Source organism: Sceloporus undulatus, chromosome 1 (genome assembly GCF_019175285.1).
Source record: "Sceloporus undulatus isolate JIND9_A2432 ecotype Alabama chromosome 1, SceUnd_v1.1, whole genome shotgun sequence".
NCBI classification, from domain to species: Eukaryota; Metazoa; Chordata; class Lepidosauria; order Squamata; family Phrynosomatidae; genus Sceloporus; species Sceloporus undulatus.
Genome location: NC_056522.1, coordinates 128,956,703 through 128,972,393, shown reverse-complemented (window position 1 = coordinate 128,972,393; position 15,691 = coordinate 128,956,703). Strand labels below are relative to the sequence as shown.

The window sequence follows — 15,691 nt, the reverse complement described above, 5'->3', positions numbered from 1 at the left end:
GACTGAACATCCCCTTCCCCCCAAACCTACCTTTTCAGCCTGGCAAGATCCCAACTGAAGAACTTCCAAAATGCTGCAGTTCAGGGTGCTAGGATATGGCATCTGCCTGCTCTCCCTGTTGAGGGACACATTGGAAGAAGCAATTGTGGCAGGATCCAAAGGCTTTTTCCAACTGCCTGTTTACAATGTGCCCCATAACCAAGAGAAAGCTGCAGATATCATTTCACAGAGCCCCAATCTGCCACAGCTCAGAAGCCCTTTGTCTGGTATGCTGAAACGATCATCAAACATAATACAGCAATCGTATCCCATCATCATGATTATGTCTGATGATATAAGATCTTGGCCATTTTTAAAAAAGAAATACCTGTTTAAATTTAACAGTCTGTCTATATACACCTGTGGCATAAACAGCCTAAACGCACCAGATCCCATCTGAACTTGGAAGCTAAACAGAGTGAGCCCTGGATAGGACTTGGATGGGAGACCACCAATGAACACCAGGTGCTGTAGGTAATATTTCAGAGAAAAAAAACTGGCAAAACTACATCTGAGTATTCCTTGCCTAAGAAAACCCTGAAATTCATGGGGCTGCCTTAACTCAATAGGCAACTTGAAGCTGCCAAGCGCACGCATGCACACACCATCTATAAACATTTATATCAACCATGTAAATCTACTATTATGCTAGCCTTTCTTAATTCTCACACAATATGATTTTTTCAAATAGATAGATAGATAAATAGGTAGATAGATAGATAGATATTAAAATGCATGATAGGACTACACAAGGAAGGTTATCAGTTATATACTACAGTGGGCCCTTAATATCCACTGGGATTTGGTTTCAGGACCCCCTGTGGATACCAAACTCCATGGATGCTCAAGTCTCATTAAATACAGTGGCATAGTAAAATGGTGGCCCGTATATAAAATGGCAAAATCAAGGTTTGCTGTTTGAAATTTATAGACTTTTTTCAATATTTTTAAACAGTGGATGCTTGATACCGTGGATAGAAAAAGGTGCATAGGGAGGGCTGGCTATATTATATTCCAATATAACAAAACAGAAAAAACAAAAAACAGATGAAAAGGAAAAGCAACCATGTTAATAATAGGTTTCAATAAAAGCTGACCAAATATTTGTAGGTTTTGACTGTACATCTTTCTTTCAAATGTTGCAAGCATTGTTAGGTCTTCTATCCAATGAAGTTATCTTTCCAAAATCAAAGTATCAATTGTTTAGTAGTCAAGAAGACATGAAAAATTCACTTTCACTGTCCCTTTTGTTAGTTTCTAAGATACAGGTAAATAATTCAAAAGTACATGCACGTCTCTAAATATTAAAGAGCATTCCAGTACCAAGTCTATCCTCCTAATTACTTCCACCCAAAATGAGGCAACTATGGGAAAGCTTCCAAAGATACGTGTTAAGGAGACATTAGCAATAATATATCTCCAACAATTTTCTAATTACATAAGCCTTTCTTTAAAAGACTATGTGGTAACCAATATACCCAAAACATATCCATATTTGTTATAGATGTAAAGCGGATCTTGGATTGCAACTTCCACAATCCCCCATCATTGACTGTGGTGGCTAAAGACAACGGGCTTTGCAGTCCAACAACATCTGGAGAGCTCCTAAATGTTTAAGGAGCTATCCTAGGTGCTGAATCTATTTTAGGGACAGGTTTGGCTATATTAGGAAAACTCATTTAATGTTCTCACTAAAAGTTGCACTAGATTCACTGACCCACTGACACAGAAGCCACTAGCCACCACCGTCCACACCTTCTCTGCACATAGATATTGGGGGCACAACCCCATTCCCTTCTGCTTGTGGTTTGATTTTGTTTGAACCCTCCTCTGCACAAGGCTCTTATCCCCACATCTAATAAAGAAAAGATGAAATTATGACCTAGAGCACTTCAGATTCTGAAGTTCCTGGCCCGCATTGTTGGACATGTTTTCACTTTTCCTCCTCCTCCTCCTCCTCCCTAAACCCACTTATTCACATTAAACTTCTTTAAAAGGCATCTACTTAACAGACTTAATGAAAATATATGCTAAGTAAGAAGATCATGATGCATTAACAACCACATGAAGCTACCAAAAGGCAATTAAAATGTTTAAGTATAGTTGGAGAAATTATATAATCACAGCACTGAGCAAGTCTTGTGAGTCACATGGTGCCATTTAGAAGGTCAGCTATGCAATGTGCTTCCCATTCTTAGAATTTCTCTCTATGGCAACTGATTCAAAGACATCCTATCACCAAGTGATCTGATGAAATATAGATGATACTGTGTACATCCCAAAACTTCTGTTCTCCCATATCTGTCATCATGTTATTTATTATCAATTGTCTGTTAGTTTTTTTGTTTTGTTTTTAATTTTTTTAAAAAAAATCTATATATATTTTGCCAAATCTCCCAACTACTGTTTGTTGGGGGACACAGGTTGCATAAAGGATTTATTTGACCAATGAGGTACACATGTTGAACATGTTGACTTGGATCCTAAGATATGGCAAGAAAATTCAAAGAAGGAATGTTTCTGGAGTCTCTTCCTTCTGTTTAGACATCAGAGAGCCTCTCTGGAAAATACGTTCCCCTCCTGAACAATGTGATGTGAGGGTATGAGGGGCTACTGGGGAGAGGGAATAATCCCATATCAGATGTGGATCTTAAGATAAGTTAACATAAGTGAGGACACTTCCCATATCCTCATTTCCCCTGTTATGTTCAGAAGGTCTCCCCTCTTCCCTAGCTGATCCATTAGAGAGGCTTTTAGGGGTCCAAAGGTAGCTAAAGGGAAGGGAAGCAGAAGGAATGCCTGTTCCATGAACTATCTTAAGGCTGCTCCTACCCAGATGTCCTTGGGAACTATTCCCATTGAAGTCCATAAGTCTTCTCATAGAGCCATGTAAGATTGGACTTATTTTTTAACTGTAAACCATTGTAAGAAAACTGGACTAAGTGCCTCCAATCTATTACTTCTGTGCTCCAACGTCTCCTCTATGACATTCTGTTTCTTCCTTGCCTGATTATTCAATCAGTCCGTCAGAGCACATGCAAGTTGTATTTGTGCTTAGCTTCACAAATGGGAAAAAGTCATTCTTTTTGTGCAGAAAGAAGAGCTTTGCTGTCCAAAGTGCAGGAAACAGGAAGGAATGTACACATACATACAAACACACAAACCATTTTGACTCAGTCTTTCTCTAGATCTCTCAAAGGGACTGGAGAATCTTCAAGGTATGTCAAGATGGCCTTTGATCCTTAAAACTAGAAGGGTTGCATCTGCAGACTGTTTTAATTGTGTGCTTTTTTAAAACGAGGCTTTAAAACCTGATTTTATCTGTTGTGTATTACTTTGGGAGCAGCAGCAGGTTTAGAAGTGATAAATAAATATGTCAAATAAATAAAAGCCTTCAGTTTAACATTTGCCCAGTATGTCTCCTAGTAAGCTAAGCATACTTTACTCTCACCAAAATCAATGAGATTTTTTTTAAGTATACACTGTAAGTGTCCTAGCATTACAGCCAAGTTGTATTGTATTTACTCAGAATTCAGTGAAGATTACTTCCTAGTAGCAATATTTAAGATTTCTTTCACAATCCAATTGTTGGCATACTTGAAAAAAATATTTTCTACATAAGGGGGCAAATAATCATTTTGGGAGCAGAATTGGTTTTTTGAAACACGTGTGCATGAGAGGGTGAGTAAAGAGAGGACTAGGTTTGCTACCTTGCATTAGTAACAGTAAGATTAATATCTTGCAAATCTGCAAAAAGTCGCTTAGGCAAGACATCCTTCATAAATCTAGGTCAAATATCTCTCAGGCGAATTATGTGTTGCAAGAAGGAACTCACTGAATCCTGAAGAACTATTTCCTGTTCACTCCTCACAACGCTTGTGAGGTTAATTGGTTTATAATTGCTTTCTCCATTCTAGTGCCCATATTGTGAATCATGTAGCTACGTCTTTAGGCTTAAGAAATCTATCAAGAAACTTCTTCCAATACAGAGCTCTTCTGATAACCCCTATCCTCCTCAAAGTGACTATCAAGGGAGAGAGGCAAACACCCTCAATGTTAAATTTATTTTAATGTACATGAACATACAAGGCTGGATACTAGATTCAGTATCTTTGTACCACATCCTGCAATAAATCTCATAGTGTTTTCTCAAGCAAGGCATACTCAGAGGTGGTTTTGCTACTCCCTCCTGTGAAATATAGCCCACAGCACTTGGTATCCATTGGTGATCTCCAGTCTAAGAACTAACCAGGGTTGACCCTGTTTAGTTTCCAAAATCAGATGGGATCTGGTGCCTTTAGGGTATTTAGGCCCTACAATATTTACAAAATGTTGACACTTAGAAATCAGTGCAGTAGAGTTTTTATAAATATGATCTTAGTTTCAATGTAGTTTTTATAATAATGGGCTCACGTGCAGTAGTTTCCAACTCCCTTACTGCTTCCCATTTGCTGTTGTTGCTGCTACTGTTGTGGGATTTCAAGTCATTTCCGACTTATGGCAACCCTATCATGGGGTTTTCATGGCTAGTTTCTTCAGGGAAGGTTTGCCATTGCCATCCTCTGAGGCTGAGAGTATGTGACTTGCCCAAGGTCACCTAGTGGATTTACATGGCAGAGCCGGAATTCAAACCCCGATCTTCAGAGTCATAGTCCAATGCTCAAACCACTTTACTGAAACTGAAATACAAGGCAGCATGTGCAGTTTCTCTTCTAACCATTTGTTCTCTAAGCAGCCACTTCAGTATTTCAGAGGTTTTAGACAATGAGTGAATCATAGTAATGACTGATAACCCTCTCTCTAGAGAAAGAACATTTGTTCCATTTTTGGTGTTCCTAATTGGTAAATGACTGCTGTTCTGTTTTTTAAAAGGGAGAAATCTGGAAGTTTGGTGCATCTGTGATCACCAAAGTATATCAAGAGCATTTTGGCAAATTTACACTGAAAAGTAAAAATAGATGCAAATCCCTGTTTTAGAAGAAATTATTTGTCCAAGGTGATAACTATCCTTCTGTAGTTTTGTCTGATGCAGTCATGTCCTAACTCATGGAGTGCTGGTACCAATTTTTAGAATAACATCACAGTATTTGTTCTGTGCACTTATAGCGCACTGACCACACACACACACACACACACACACTTCTGTTCATGATTTTCTGGCCAGCTATCACCTTAGCTAATAAATTGCTGTTGACATTTCATATGTACTGTATATCAAATTTCATCTGTAGACTGTTTTTTGTATTACAACAAAATAACTAATATATGAAATGTAATAAATTACATATGCTTCTCACAACTAGAAACAGAAATGAATTTGAGAATTTAAAAGTTGTAATCCTAAACTCACTTCTTAGGGAATGATTCCCATTTGACATAGTGAAACAGTATACCTACACTATTGTGTCATTAAATAATAATAATAATAATAATAATAATAATTTGTTTTATTTATATACCACTATTCCAAAGATCATAGCGGTGAACAGCAAGTAAGCTACTCCAACCTCCTTCATTCAAAAATACATAATTAAGGCAGTCCAGAAAGATGCTCATGTTGTTATAGTTGTGTCCCTTTGCGTCATTTCTGATTTATTATGACTGTAATGTGGCTTTATGAGGTTTTCTTGGCAAAATATTGAAAGTTTTCTTATTTACTCACTGAGATGTGAAGGGGGGGAGAGATTTGCATGAGGAAGCCACACGGTGATCTTGGAAGGCAGGTGATAAGATTGACAGCAAAACAAGAAAGACTATTGGTTGATAGATAGGTTTATGCATTCTGGGAGCTGAGAAAAAAGCCCATGGGATAAAACACCCGTTCGTTCCAATTTGAATTTGGCCTGGAGAATGTGTAGCTTTCAATATAATCTGAATCCAGAATTTTACAAGTCAGTCTGCTGTAAATGGGGTGAGGTCTGGACAAAATAGTGCATACTGGATCTGGATTATTTAGCTGGTGTGGATTCAGCCCATACTGCCGTTTTCTGGACATGTTCCAGCTTGTCAATATCCTTTTTGAACTGTGGTGTCCAGAACTGGACACAGTATTCCAGGTGAGATCTGACCAAAGCAGACTAAAGTGATGCTACTGCTTCCCTCAATCTGGACATTATGTTTCTGTTGATGCAGCCCACAATTGCATTGGCTTTTTCGTCCGTTGAATTAATGTAGTTGTTAGGATACCTTTGAGTGGAGATTTACACTTCTTTAACCTCCTCTGAGGAAAGGTAGGCTATAAATGTGAAATGAAACCAATGGCAATTTTTGATCACAGTAATAATTCTGAGCCCTCTTTTCCAGCAGGAGAACATTCAGATGAGAAGCATATAGGATAATTGGACACTTCATATTCAAACTATTAAATTCTGAGTTTCCCCCAGGACAGGGGGGAACCATTTATTTCATTTCTTTCAAAATTGGTTTTAACTGACAAACAATAATGATCATTCACAGTGTTGGCTGCTCTATTCATAACACATCTGCAGTGGCATAAAAGAAATAGTAGTTTGAGTAATTCAGGAAAGGGCAGGAGAAAAAGAACCACTCCATATCCAAGAAGTGTATTACGAAGACCAATAGGGGATGGCACAATTAATTTCCATTCCTTCTGTCTATAGGAAAGAGACAGCCCAGCCAAATTCAATTTGCTTTATTAAGTTGGAGGGAATAATGGTTCTTTTTAAACTATGCCATGATTCATTATGTGGTATTAAGCAATTATATTTCATTTTGTAGAAAGTCATGCATACGAGGAAGAGGCACATGGAATTGTTTCAGGAATTAAATCAAAAATTTCAAACACTAGACAGATTTCGAGATGTACCAAAATCAGGCAGTATGGTAAGTATGTGATGATACTTTTTAATTAATTCTATTACTTGGTCATCATTTTCATTTCTTGTATTTTGAGAGTCTTTGAAAAAATAATCATTTTAAGAGAATACCATCATGAAATAACCTAATATGATTTATGTGTTTGTTTGTTTGTTGGCAGGAGAAATACCAAAGTAGTAGAAGACAATTGATAAATAGGGGTGGAAAGTGTTTTGTTTTGTTTTTTAATTAAAATGCATTTCTTACACTTTAGTAAACCCTGGCGATCAGCAACCTGGTCTGACAAGAATCTTTATAATTCACACATACCTTTTTGTGTAGACAACATACTTTTGCTGCCTTCAGGAATGAAATTTCAGAAGAATTACATCTCTGTCCATAGAGGCCAGTTGATACAGCAATGTTACTGGATATAGAAAACATGATGATACTGTACTATGCAATATGTCACAGTTTAATACAACTTCCCAGAATGTCATGTTATCTGTACTCTGGTGGCATCTAAACTTGACTGCTGAACTGTATGTGGGGCTGCCTCCAAAGACTTTTCAGAGACTTTTAAGTTCCAGATAAATTGGATTTACCAAACTATTGACTGGGACAAGTTGAATGAACCATATCTTATCAGCAGTGAAATAACCTCATCATGTTCCAATCAGTTTCAGAGCATGGCTCAAAGTACAGATGCCTTCAAGCCTTTTATGGTTTAGAAAAGCACATCTGCCCCTCTTTAGAGAAAAACCTTCCCATGCATTAAAAAAAGAATGTTTGGAGACATTCCTCCAGGTGTACCAGTAATTTGCAGAAAGGTGGGTGATGATCAGAAAGCAAGTCTTCTCAGTCTTCACCCTATTTATGGAATTAGTAGCTCACTTGTCACCAACATTTACAAACAGGAAAAGCCCTTTTCTCCTGGGCTTCTTAATGTATTGTAATAATTTTTTCCTTCTAATTTGTTGTGGTTTCTGTGTGCATCTCATATTGGTTTTGTAAACCATGCTAAAAAGTTCTGCTGAAGGGCAGCATATAAAATACTTTAAAGAAATATGAGGAAACGAAATTGCTTTTGTGTACAAGGTACTGAGCTTCTTGGGAAAAAATCTAATATGCAAAAATATTTAGTATTTCTATCATACTTGAGCTTTATCATATCTCATGCAAAGGCTGATAGAAGTAGGGAATTAGGTTGAGGCATGTGGTTCTCTGCACGCCCATATATATATATATATATATATATATATATATATATATATATATATATGAGCCTCCCTCTCCCAGTACTCTTTTCCATGGTTTTCCAAGGATTTGTCCTTTCCTGCACAGACAGCTTTGGAAGACTGCATCTTAAATAAGAGCACAAATCATATCCAGAAATGTCTGTAAATATTGGTTCTCGCTATCCAATATTCAAGTCAGATAATCTTAGTTGTAAACTGGTCTCTCTAAGTACAAATATTAACTTAACAGTTATTCTTGAAGATAATTTTTAGGAAGGGGGGAGAGCACATATTGCAGTTCATAATTTATGGTAGTAGCACAATAAGCAAATTATCAATTTTAAGTGAGTTTGAAATAGGCCTCATTTTCCTCTTATCTCTTGGCGACTAATGTGGAATCAGATTTGGTGGTAATTCATTCTCATGTTCAAAACAAGCTTGATTATGTAGCATGTTTATTCATCCCTGTGGGAACTAGAAAATAATTCCATAAATCTTCAAGATTAGCAAGTCCCCTTGTTTCTGTTACTTTCTTTATGGCAGAGCTTTACCATAAAAAGTCCCCAAACTATTAGTTCATCAGCTGAATTTTATGTCTTTATCAGCAAGCTCTGTTTATGCTGCCAGGAGAAGCAATGACATTATTACTGGTGAGCATCCTTCATTTCTGTAACTTATAAATTGGCATCTTGTTAATGAGTTATGATGGTATACATCTAATTTACACCATTGTACCTCACTTTTTGGGGTTGTTACAGAGGTTGGAATTTTCTACTGACCATGGGCCAACCAAAGAAAATTCTCACTTTTTCTCTGTTGCAGTTCCTCACATCATGGCCATTTCCTGGCTTCTAGCAAGCAGGAGGACTGGCAGATAAATGTCCAGCTCTTTTCCTATAGCTGTATGCACAGCAATGACATCCCCCTCAGAGACAATCAGGGGGCCCCTTGGATTTTCAGGAGATTGGTGACCAGCTATGAAATAAAGACACCAGACACAAAACTTTGGGTTTAAACAAGGGCCACTTCATTTGACTTTAAATCTATTTGGAAAGAGAAGAGGGGGAGGAACCCGATGCAGGGCCATCTGAGGCTAGGTGTCACTCCATGACCACCTTCCCTTCAGTGAAACACCTGACACTGAAGACAATCCAATACCATGGGTTGCTCATTGGCTGGTCTGGAAGGCAAGCCCAGAATAGCTCAATGACTTTATGAGAGAGAGAGAGAGCAAACCCCCAGGTCAGCCCCCAGGGCAGACTCCTTCCCCACGCTCAAGTCCCTTGACCTGTTGAGACTGTTCCAGAGCCCAACCTTCACCAAAAGGTTTACACTGAACTCTTATATTCTTCCCCTTCTACCTGCCAATGAAAATCTATTTACCAACACGACGCTATGCCACTTGATCCAGTCCCTGAGATACAGTATGGGATAGGCCCCCCCCAAAAAAAAAAACCTAAACAAACAGGTAAATGGGAGAAAATATCTAGCCAGCCCCAAGGTGACCAGCAAATTTCACCCTGCACTTAAAGCAGAAGGGTAGGTCACAGAACAAAGAAGCAAAAGGACTTGTGAAGGAAGTGGCTAAGCCTTAAATAATTCTGAATTCTGCCTCCATCACATGTTTCAGCTTGGAGCCTTGCTCCAAATCAGCTTATTTCTGGCCTCTATGCATGGAGGCCATCAAAGTGTACCCTACCCTGCAGTGTCATTGGCCACATAAGTCCAGGTACATAATGCCTGTCAGTGTCCATCCAGTGATAGGACAAGTCCTGAAGATAGTAAGGTAGCTTAGAAGGCATGGGGTGGCCATGTAGGACATGGCTCTCTCCTTCCTGCCACTCCTCTGCATCTGCTACCTGAAGTGATTGCTGCACTCTGTGATAGGCTAGGAGAATACTTTGCTACCACATCCCATCCCCAGCTGCAGCTTTTCCCCAAGACAAAATGCTGCCCTATCAGTAGTGAAGAAGAAAGATTTATTACCAGTCCATTGGGCTTTTGTACACACAATGGGATGGGAGACCTTCTTGTTCTTCACCTGAGTAAATACTATGGAGTATTTTGGATTTGATACTAAAGTGTTGCTTTTGAAATATTTCCAGTTTTTCAAGAACAAGCTCATTTCACCTCAAAAAAAAAAATCTAGGAAGGATGAAATATCAGATCAGTTCAGACAATGAAAAGTGGCATAACTACACAGCCAGCAGGAACTGAGCTCTGATGAGCCCTCAAGGGAAAGAATCGTGTTACTTTTGGGCAGCCACCAAGAACATATCTCTGTATTCGTTCTCTTTCTACAACCTTGGCATGAATAAGACAAGTACCCTTGATTAATGTTAGAGACTGATGGGAAAGGAAAGGATCTGCCAGATCTGCAGGGCCCTAGATGCTGATAGCCTTGTGTGTGTGTGTGCCTTTAAGTCTCCTGTCAGCTTACGATGACCCCATAAATTTTATAGGGTTTTCTTAGGCAAGGGATACATTTATAAAACTCTTATTGGTGAGAGACATTTGTAATCCACTTTAATAGCAAACCTCCTATGAGCAAATCTTGCCAAGAAAACCCCATGATAGGTTCACTTTAGGGTCACTGTAAGCCAAAATTGACTTGAAGGCACATAACAGCATTAACTAAAGTGCCAGATCCTATATTCTTCATATGGTGCATTTACACAGCAGAAATAATGCAGTTTGACTTTAGGGGCTGTAGCTCCATCCTTCTCTACCAGAGTGTCATTGCCTTACAAAACTACAAATCCCAGGATACTGCAGGATGGGCTATAGCAATTAAAATGGTGTCAAATTGTGATTTCTGCAGTGTGGGTGTTCCCCTATAGTGCCTTCAGTGGGGTGCTTTTTGCCCTCTTTATTTCATGGCCCACCATACCCAAGTACATTTTCAGTCTTAGTTAGCCACTAGGACATGAAACTTGTAATTTACCCAAGTAGGAAGTGCTCAATCACTCCACACCAAATTTCTCTTCCAAGAAATTTCAGTGAAATGTACTGCTGCCAGTGAATGTCAATATACCTGACATGCTGTGTCCCAAGTCTACTGCCAGGAATCTGGGGCCAAATCAAGTTTTCTGCTGTAGCTTGTAGAAAGGAATAAGAAAGCTTATCCTACTATCAGCCAATGTAACTTTCTTATCTCTTTGATCTGTATATCATGTGATGTCTTGAATGATCCAAATATTAATTAATTAATTAATTAATTGTTTTTCCCCACCTCTCTTCTTCACCTTCACAGGAAAATCCAACAGTGGCTAGTAAGGCTCCCTGGGACAGTTTCAAAAACACAAGTGAATACCAACATTATACCACAATAAATGTATTAGATTCAGAGGCAAAAGATGCTTTAGAACTAAGACCATCAGAATGGGAGAAGTGTCTGAACTTGCCTCTAGATGTACAAGAAGGTGATTTTCAAACGGAGGTTTAATGAAAGGCGAAACAAACTGACGTGAAAGCAGGATATAGAACAATTTTGTTTGCACTGACACTCCAGAGACTTGGGAAACCTGACATGCCTCTTTGAACATTGTGGCGAGGGTGTGTCAGCCCCTTCATGTGCCAAAATGTCAGTGGTTTCTTTTCATACGATATATTCCCACTAGCAAACCTAGTGGAGAGCCCAGGTGTACAATTCTTACCATCGTGTCTTGTAAGTACCCGTGGAATGGATTTGTAAGGTAAATCTTTATAGATAAACCTCAAGCAACGGTTCATGTTGTAACAGCTTCATCTGGTTTAGTTTTCAAAAAACTTCACCATGAAGCACAATGTATATATTTATGCAGTTTTTAAAGTTTATAACAGTCTGTTTGGCCATTACTACACTTTTTACTTTATAATATAAAAAAAGCAAAGTTTTGTCGTCATTAAATGAATGTCTGTTGAGCTACATTCTTCATTGCTTTAAATGCAATAAAGTAATAATCTCACTTTTATATGAATAATATATTTCACATCTTTATTATTGCAGTTTTCTCTGGGAAGCTCAGAGTAGCTTTTCCTGCTGCAGCTGTGTATAAAATATTTAAAATGTTGTATGGTGTAAATAAACTTTTGTCTACATATCAGTATTTTCAGTGCATTTTATTTTGGATTTGTTGATCTGAAATTTGCATATTTATAAAGTTTTCTTTAACAACACAGAAGCTGAAAATGTATTCAGAATTTCAATAGCATACTGTTATTACTCCTTTGAGACTAATGATTTCTCAAATGTAATAATAGGTTTGCATAGCTGTTCTATTTTTTCCCTAATCTATGAAGGAAACCTATAATGTAAATTGGACTTGCCATGGCATTGCTACGTTAGTTCTGTTATATGTAAATCTTATGTTTTTCCATCTTGCTGCAGCAAGACAATTTTTAGACAAACACTGGGCAAGTTTCAATGCACAGAATTGGAGAGAAATTTTGCTTTTACTTCCACCATCCTACAGAGTGATTTTCAGATCATTTCTTCTTGTTCATCCATTTTTTAAAAGATTACCTCCTTCAAGACTGAGGTACACACAGCATGACTCTCTGCAAGAAAAAGAATGAATATATTCCATAAAAAGATGCAATGAGTGGATACCTGACCACTACCTAAGACGATGGCAAATCACCTCTTAACCTCAGACAGAATTTAAGATTTTTACCCAATATTTTGTATTATGAATCAGATTTTATAGTATGTACAGAAGGCAGTACTGAATAAATATATTATCCAACTGGCCTGCGTGGTGCAATGCAAATATGCTGATGAGGAAAAATTGATGCAAATATACAGTATTTTCTTTAGCTATAACACTTCAACACTTGTAATTCTGAAAGGTGGCATGCCTACATTTAAAGCTTCCTAGGATAGAAAAAGCAACTACTGTGAGAGAGCTGTTCGATTTTTCCTTATTACTTACTTTCCTTTCCTCCCTCTCCCCATATTTTTAAGTACCTCTCACAAAGTTTTACTCCACCACTGTATTTTGACATGAAGGTGACCTTGGGCTCTTGAAGGTTATGCCAGCTCCGTGTGAGCTCTGGCAAGTTCTGCCAGGCTGGTTAGGCCTCACATATAGCCCTGAAGGTGGACAGTGTGTCTGTAGCCCTAGACCATCCTAACTTAATACAAAAAGTCTTGGCAACAGAGGAATGGCAAACAAGGTGGCAAATTGCCCATGCCAGCTATACACTGAATAGTTGTGGGATGATATGCAGTACTGCAGTTATGGATTTATAACCTAGGGTTCTGGATCATAACTGCTCCATATTCACTTATGCTATGTGTTCACTATAGTGACACTATTGCCACAATCATACATGCCCCCATGAATCCTGCATTAAACTTCAGGGAGCCAGTCTTTGCAAGAGAGGTCTGCAGCACAGTCTATTGGAATGTGTCTGAGTGATGTGGCCAGCTCCCTCCTGCCCTTGAGCCATGGTGTACCAAGGAGAATCAAAACTGTTGCTTCTTTTCTATGATTCTATTATTCTTCTCATTACACTGTAGCTTGGTGGTGGAAGGGGGATGGTTCCATCATTCTGAAACACCCCATTTAACCAAGCAACAGACTTCTGTCACACAAAGTTGTTCCATGGCATTTAAGGTGGAATTTAGGTATCGGTTCTTTAGGTCATTCATAACTATACCTAATGTAGTTACAAATGTAATGTAGGATCTCAGTTGTGATAGGTATTGGTGGAGTGACACATCAGTGAAATCATACATGTTTAAGAGATTCAGTGGCACCAAGAGGGTTAGTGTCTCGCACATAACCTGCAGTGGAAAGAAATCTACCCCCAAATCATAAATTTGCAATATATGCGGTCTTCTTTTCCACCCTCTCCCCTAACCCTCATGTGCCTTAGACATCTCTAGTGCCCCAACAATTCGAGCTGGCTAAAATGAAGATCCTTGTGGTGTCTACACACTGAAACAAATGGGTATGCCCAGTCAACACCAGTCCACTTCCTCCAACCCTGGAGGACCTGATCTATCCCAACCCATGGAACCAAGTGAGTAGATCAGGCTACCTCCTCAGTGTTGATTTCATGGCTGGATGCTTCATTCTTGCTGAAGCCTTTGGCCATGTAGAGCCACTTAATTTGGGGGCAACATCATGAATGGGACTTGGCTGAGAAGATGGCAGCAATGCAGAGGAGAAAGACAAAGTAGAACTGCTTGTCTTTGAAGCAACTTTGTGAGTAGGGTTTGGATGGGGAGGCAGTGATGGCCCTGAAAAAATGTCTCCTCCTCCTTAGAGCTGCCATTGCCACCTTCCCCACTGAGCTCCACGGCTCTATGTGCCCAAAGGCTTCAGCCAGAATGATGCAGCCAGCCATGACATCAAGGATGAGGTGGTAGCATGGGATCATTTGGGAGGGAATAGACCAGGTCTTCCTGGGTTGAAGGAAGAAATTTGATGTAGATCAAAATAACTGTCTATGAAATAATTCTATAGACAGTCATTTTGGTATAGTCCCCACTGAGAGTGTCACCCGCTACAGTCTATCCCTGCACCCCCTAGTAATTCCACTGAAGAGATGTTTTTCTAGGTCCAGGAACCAACTTTTTGTCCTCCCTGAATTGCATGTGAAATTTGTCATGTAGTTCTTCCTTGCTCGATTGCTTTTTTATAAATAAATAAATACAGAGTGATTCCACTGGGACTTTCAAGGTGTGTGGGATTAGCCATGGTTTCCTGTTTCATTCACAGAACACTATGACATAGCTGAGTAGTCATGGAGGGGGTAATTTGGGGGGGGGGGTTATAGACAAGATGCATCATTGCATTAATCACCTCAATTTAGTACAGGATGATTCAAAAATAATGGTGCAAAAGTGAGTAAGACCAGTTTTACTTTTGCATCATTCTTTTTGAATCACCTGGTATTTTAGCAGATAAGCACTTGCTTTACTTGGGGAATATTCTGGGTTAACTAGGAGAGGCATCAGGGAGTAGCACAAACGAACTTGGAACTGGCTTTCCCATTGTGAAGGTTTCAGAAGGGAGATTTGCCCCTGCACACTAGTGATTCCTTTAGAGTCTTTCTATTTAAGCCTTATGCTTTCCTCTGCACCATGGGCTTTGCCTTCAGATGAGACTCTGTAACTGGCTAACTGCGAAGCTAAATGCCAGCCATTGCTGACAACAGGGCAGAACAGTTCCCATAATTGACTCATGACCACAAACACTGCAAGGGCACAAAATGGCCCAGCCTGACATGCATGTCTGGATTAGTTTGCACATGTGCATTTCTCTCTCAATAAGTGCAAGTCCCCCAGTGGGGTTCTGCACATGTGAGATTGCTATGAGGCAGATTATAATAATATCACTGGCAGAATCCCACTTTGTACCCAATGCTTTTGGATTGTGTGCAAGGCACAAAGGTGCCACTCTTGAAGGCACAGCAATCAAGTGCAGAGAGAATGCAAATGGTGCTTAGACCAGACCTCAGCTGAAATCCCATTAAAAACTATTGATACCAACATGGTGGTGACTTGAATTATTTGGATGTATCAATTGCAATTAGATGTCACTACAATTTATAAAATGTTATGGAGGTGGTATCATCCATCATGCTCCCACCATGGTTAGGCAGTC

The 15,691-nt window shown here is 39.1% G+C and overlaps 1 protein-coding gene across 5 annotated transcripts in view; it reads left to right on the top strand.

The window, feature by feature from the left end:
• ADGRB3 (adhesion G protein-coupled receptor B3) overlaps nt 1-12,791 on the top strand; it is a 625,822-nt gene extending 613,031 nt beyond the window's left edge. For all 5 annotated transcript variants that reach the window (XM_042465745.1, XM_042465739.1, XM_042465732.1 and 2 more), the window contains 2 exons: nt 6,778-6,882; nt 11,347-12,791. In XM_042465745.1, coding sequence (XP_042321679.1) covers nt 6,778-6,882; nt 11,347-11,538 — 297 coding nt within the window. In that variant the 3' untranslated portion in view covers nt 11,539-12,791. The remainder of the gene's footprint in view (nt 1-6,777; nt 6,883-11,346) is intronic.
• Nucleotides 12,792-15,691: the final 2,900 nt, after the last annotated feature.